The sequence below is a fragment of the Sprattus sprattus genome (assembly GCF_963457725.1).
Source record: "Sprattus sprattus genome assembly, chromosome: 19".
Taxonomy (NCBI): domain Eukaryota; kingdom Metazoa; phylum Chordata; class Actinopteri; order Clupeiformes; family Clupeidae; genus Sprattus; species Sprattus sprattus.
Genome location: NC_137917.1, coordinates 26,844,859 through 26,849,858, shown reverse-complemented (window position 1 = coordinate 26,849,858; position 5,000 = coordinate 26,844,859). Strand labels below are relative to the sequence as shown.

At 43.1% G+C, this 5,000-nt stretch overlaps 1 protein-coding gene across 1 annotated transcript in view; it reads left to right on the top strand.

Moving 5' to 3' along the window:
- Nucleotides 1-3,012: 3,012 nt before the first annotated feature.
- Nucleotides 3,013-5,000, top strand: part of bcl3 (BCL3 transcription coactivator) — a gene marked incomplete at its 5' end in the record, with an annotated part of 23,833 nt that continues 21,845 nt past the window's right edge. Inside the window, one exon of the mRNA XM_080858133.1 lies at nucleotides 3,013-3,571. Coding sequence (XP_080714259.1) covers nucleotides 3,013-3,571 — 559 coding nt within the window. The remainder of the gene's footprint in view (nucleotides 3,572-5,000) is intronic.

Genomic DNA, 5,000 nt, shown 5'->3' with positions numbered 1-5,000 from the left:
GATCCCTTCGCTGCCGTATTACCACAAACAACTTAGGCCCCCCAGGGGCATTCCCAGTGTTAGCGACAGCACTTAAAGTAATACTTTGCAACAATTTGAAACTTTTGAGGTCTAGTTTTAAAGGTAACTAGTTTTGGTACCATCCCCAAATTAATTGTGATTTGCTTTGGCAATTGAATTGAATCCCGCACGGGATTAATACAAGTTTATCCTATCCTATCCTATCTCAAAAAAGACATTTTACTGTTTTTATTGACTATATTTAAGTGCCCTGGGGGGAGCTAAGATGTCTTCCTATAAATAAAACGGGACGGGACCTTTAGTTTAAACCAATCCTTTGTTTTTCGTTAAAGCCCTTGTATACATGTCTTTCAACCAACAGGAGGCACCAATTCACACAATGGCATTTAACGAGACCCACTAACATCTATGCACCTTTCCACTAGCTTAACAAAATTCTTGGTACGGTACATTAACGACTCACATCCAGTCATGGCCGACATGCAATGAAGAAGGGTCTTGTGTTACCAACTGCCAGTTATGTACAAGCACCCCGTATTTTAGGGACTTTAAACTCACCCTTAATTTCCATTGCCTGTTCCGTTCACTGGTGATTGAGAGGAAAGTCCCAAACTGGCCCAGGTAACAAGAGTGTGCCACTGAGACAGGGGGGTGAAGATGATCTGAGAATGGGGGAACATAGTGTGTGTGTGTGTGTGTGTGTGTGTGTGTGTGTGTGTGTGTGTGTGTGTGTGTGTGTGTGTGTGTGTGTGTGTGTGTGTGTGTGTGTGTGTGTGTGTGTGTGTGTGTGTGTGTGTGTGTGTGTGTGTGTGTGTGTGTGTGATCTGAGAATGAGGGAACATAGTGTGCTAAAACAAACAGCAACTAACAGCAATATCCCGGGTCTACTTTTAAACCGTTGTGATCTGAGTGATTTGATTAGAAGGCTATTTGAGATACTAGCAACATGCTAGATACATTTGGTGTATACATTTGGAATATTTCTGATATTCAAATATCCAACCGTGTCTATGAGTGGTTATTTGGGGATTTGCAGGGGGTGGATGTAAGGCTGTAATAAATTGAAAATATATTGGAAAGCAGTTAAAGCTTTTAACCCTAAGTATACACAGTATCACCACACCAAACTATTCCGTGTGTGCGTACACACAACAATGAACAATACAATTATCTGATGTGAGTATTTGTCAAATGATCCCATGTTTCCCCATCATTCTGTGCATGTACTGTACATAATGACCATACAGGGATATAAATACTCAAATAGTTATGCTGTAAACTCTAATCCAAAACATTTGACTATCCATACACACCCCCATTAAAAGGATATTGTTAAACTCGATCTATGATAATGTATCACACACACACATGAACCTGAACAGCGATCTCTCCAGAGTCATGTTTCATGTTTGAACGGTGTTTTCAACAAGCACGTACTATCAGACCTAATGAAACAAACATAGGGCCTCCTCCTGTGCACAGATAGCTAGGGCACTGCCTTCTCAATTCCATCTGAGCTTGGAAACGGGTCTTTCATAAATCTGACCATCGTGATCAAAGGTAGTCCTGAAGTCATTCAAGCTGAGAGGGATGACATGCATTAATTGATTTGAAAAACTTTGCTGGACCTTTATTGGTAAATTCAAGCGTCTGGTCAAAGAACAAAGGGTTACACTTATAGACTACAAGGGGGAAAAACCCCTCAAAGACTAGGATAATGCGTAAACATCTAAACCCCATCGATGCAAAATTCTAGACGTGAAATATTGTTGAAATGCGTGAAGTAAATGATTTGAATGAACTGGCCAAAGAACGACGAATAGGACCCCCACCATCCCACCATCTCCGAGAGAGCAACAAGCTTGAGTCTAACAGATGGTTAGAGCGCAGCAGAGATGGAAAGCAAAACCAAATGTTATCTGCAAAGCTCAGGCACCAGGGGTACGTGACGGATTGCAGTCGACAATATAATGTCTAGACCATAAAATGAAATATCCCGCGGACAGGCAGGACGTGACTTAACTTTTCTACTTCTAAGTTCTGTGTGATAGTGCGCGCTTCCGGGTTGGAAGCGGGCGACTGGCGACCGAAATAGAGTCACAGAGCACACATTCAGCTGAAACATGCCCCATTCACAACGAATGACCGTAAGTTCCCTAGGCTACAGCAAAGGACCAGAGGTTGACTTCTTCATTCCTCGCTAGTTTAGGAACATTTCGAATTGTGTCGCGTAAATGACGGAATGAAGATGTTTATTTCGCAGATTAGGTACTAGTGAACTGTCATTCAAAAAACGATATTGTAATATTCCACAGCTCGTTTGTTTTTCATTTTTAAATTGGTAGTGAAGTCTTAACAGTTCATTATGTGAAGGGGTAGCCCCCAAACCAGTTTATAGTCTAATTTGACGTTAATGGTGGTGGTTGTGGGGGGGTTGGGTATATCATCAACTGACGTCTTGATTTTGATTAGACCGCATGATGAGCGCAGTGGTTGACTAACCCGCTCCTCCTTCTGCACATAACGCCACGGTGTATTTGGAGAGTGTCAGAAATGACCGTGCAGTTTTCATTCCACAAGTAACGTTTCAACCATCTTTGCACGTGCCGGTGTTTTAAAACTGATTCAGTAGGCATATTTCAGGATGACATCGCAGGTAGGTGCGTTTCCTATGCTATGTCCTGGAAGAATATTAATTTTCTTATTATTTCACCGGGTTGAAAAGAGTAGGCGTAGGCTATCATTGCCATGCAGTACATTTGACTGATCAATGAATTGTTCCGGATTGCATGGATTTGAGTGAGCAAATTACGAAAATATAACTTTCCCTCTCATGCAGATGGACTAAACAGACAATTCCCTCTCCTGGTCATGGACAACTTATTCACCTGAGCATTTTGCACTGCTGCGAAGGAGCTGAGGCAGACCAACAGCGGGGACTTCAGTGTCATCTTAGGATACAAACTAGCCTACATGCCCCAAATCATGACAATGAGTGGTCAACAGACTCTAACAGCTGGTCAACAGACTCTATCAGCTGGTCAACAGACTCTATCAGCTGGTCAACAGACTCTGACAGCTGGTCAACAGACTCTATCAGCTGCACCTTTGGATCTACGGACCTCGACCAGAGGACGCGGCGTAGACAGTTCACCGAGTGACAGAGGTCGTGCTCGAGACAGTGCTGAAGTGAAAGCGGAGTCATCGGTACACCAGCAAGACTGTATGAATGGATCGCGGACCTCTAGCCCAGACCATGAATATCTTGAACTGTCACCTAAAATGACAGCACATCCAAAATCTGTTTCACAGAACGCGCCAGCTTCCACACTTCCCTTCAGAAAACGTCCGTATCCTTCTGGATCGGAGACTGACGCTCAATCAAGTACGGTGTCCGCAAAAGAGTTCACAAACGGCTGTAAACGTTCTAAACTTGCTATAAGCGAGCGGAAAACAAATGACAACAATGACAGCAAACGTCAGGACGCGTTTGGCGATTCGGCACAAGGCATCATCAGTGGTTCCAGGCAGCTGGACCCCTTAATGCGCCGTAAGTTTTACATTTAAATTAGTTAAAATGATGGAATTAACAAACAATATTATAGTATGCTTGTTTTCATATCCATCACTTCTTCAGCAGCAATGGTAGATACATCTGTATGGCTGACTGCAATGAAAAGTAATAACATATGTTTGCCTGACTTTTCCCAGTTCTCACTCTTTGACTCACACACGCAGGCAGGCACACACACACGTACACACACACACACACACACACACACACACACACTCGCACAGAGAGAGAGAGAGAGAGAGAGGGATGTTAAGTACAATAAACAACATGAACAGAAACTCAGTATGTCTCATAGATAGGTGAGTCAGCCCTGGGAATAGTATGCAGTTGACAGATTGCGCAGTCATGGCTTGTCCAGACATTGTGAAACTGTCCAGTAAGTTAATCTGATATGGAACAGGCTGTGTCAGTAGGTCAGAGAGAACCTTTAATATATCCTGTCCCTGCCACAGAGTGTTAGCCTATACGTACACTAGCTCATCCAGGACAAATATGTCAGTTCATGCAATTACTGTAAATACATTGTTGCCTTAGTATTTACCTGGCACATGCTTTTATCCACACAGACATCAGTGTCCATCATTTTTCTATTTTGGCCATACCTATGGGTCAGATGTAGCTGTATGAGATTGAAGGATCTACTGTTCTAAGTCATACCCTTGAGCAAGGCACCTAACCCCAATCACTGCTCCCCGGGCGCCGCCAAAGGCAGCTCACTGCTCCGGGTTAGTGTGCTTCACTGTGTGCTTCACTGTGTGTATCACTACCCTGGATGGGTAAAATGCAGAGATAGAATTCAGAGTGTGTGTGTGTAACTATCTCTGCCATAAACATAGTCACTAGTCACTAGGGCTCATTTCCATACCATCCATTTCCACAACATTAGGATGATGTGTCCTCCATGGACTGATTTTTGTTGTTGTCCATAACAGGTTGATTACTTTTATTGATATATTGTTGCATTTCTTTGGGAATGTTGTAAAAACACACCCTCTAATTATAGTTGTAAATTTAAATGGGCTTAGTAGGAGTCAAGTAGGAGTGAGAGTGTAAAGTGGCTTCTTCAATGAGAGGCAGACGTGAGAATGCAATGAACAGAAGTTTATTCAATCATGGCTTGTGCGAGTTGGTGTGTGTCCTTGTGTGTGTTTCTAAGACCCTGTGTATAACTTATCGGTAGGTTTTGTCCTTGACTAGTCTGCCTCCCCTTGACAGAGACCCTTTCATTAATACTTGGCTGTCCCCGACAGCCTGCACCTGTCCAAACCTCACATAGTGGTTATGGTTTTCGAATACAGGCCTTTCTGCCTGACCTTACATGACACTTGTCTCTGCACACAGGCCTTTCTGCCTGACCTTACATGACACTTGTTTTTTGCAAAACTGCTCCATGTTCACCACACCA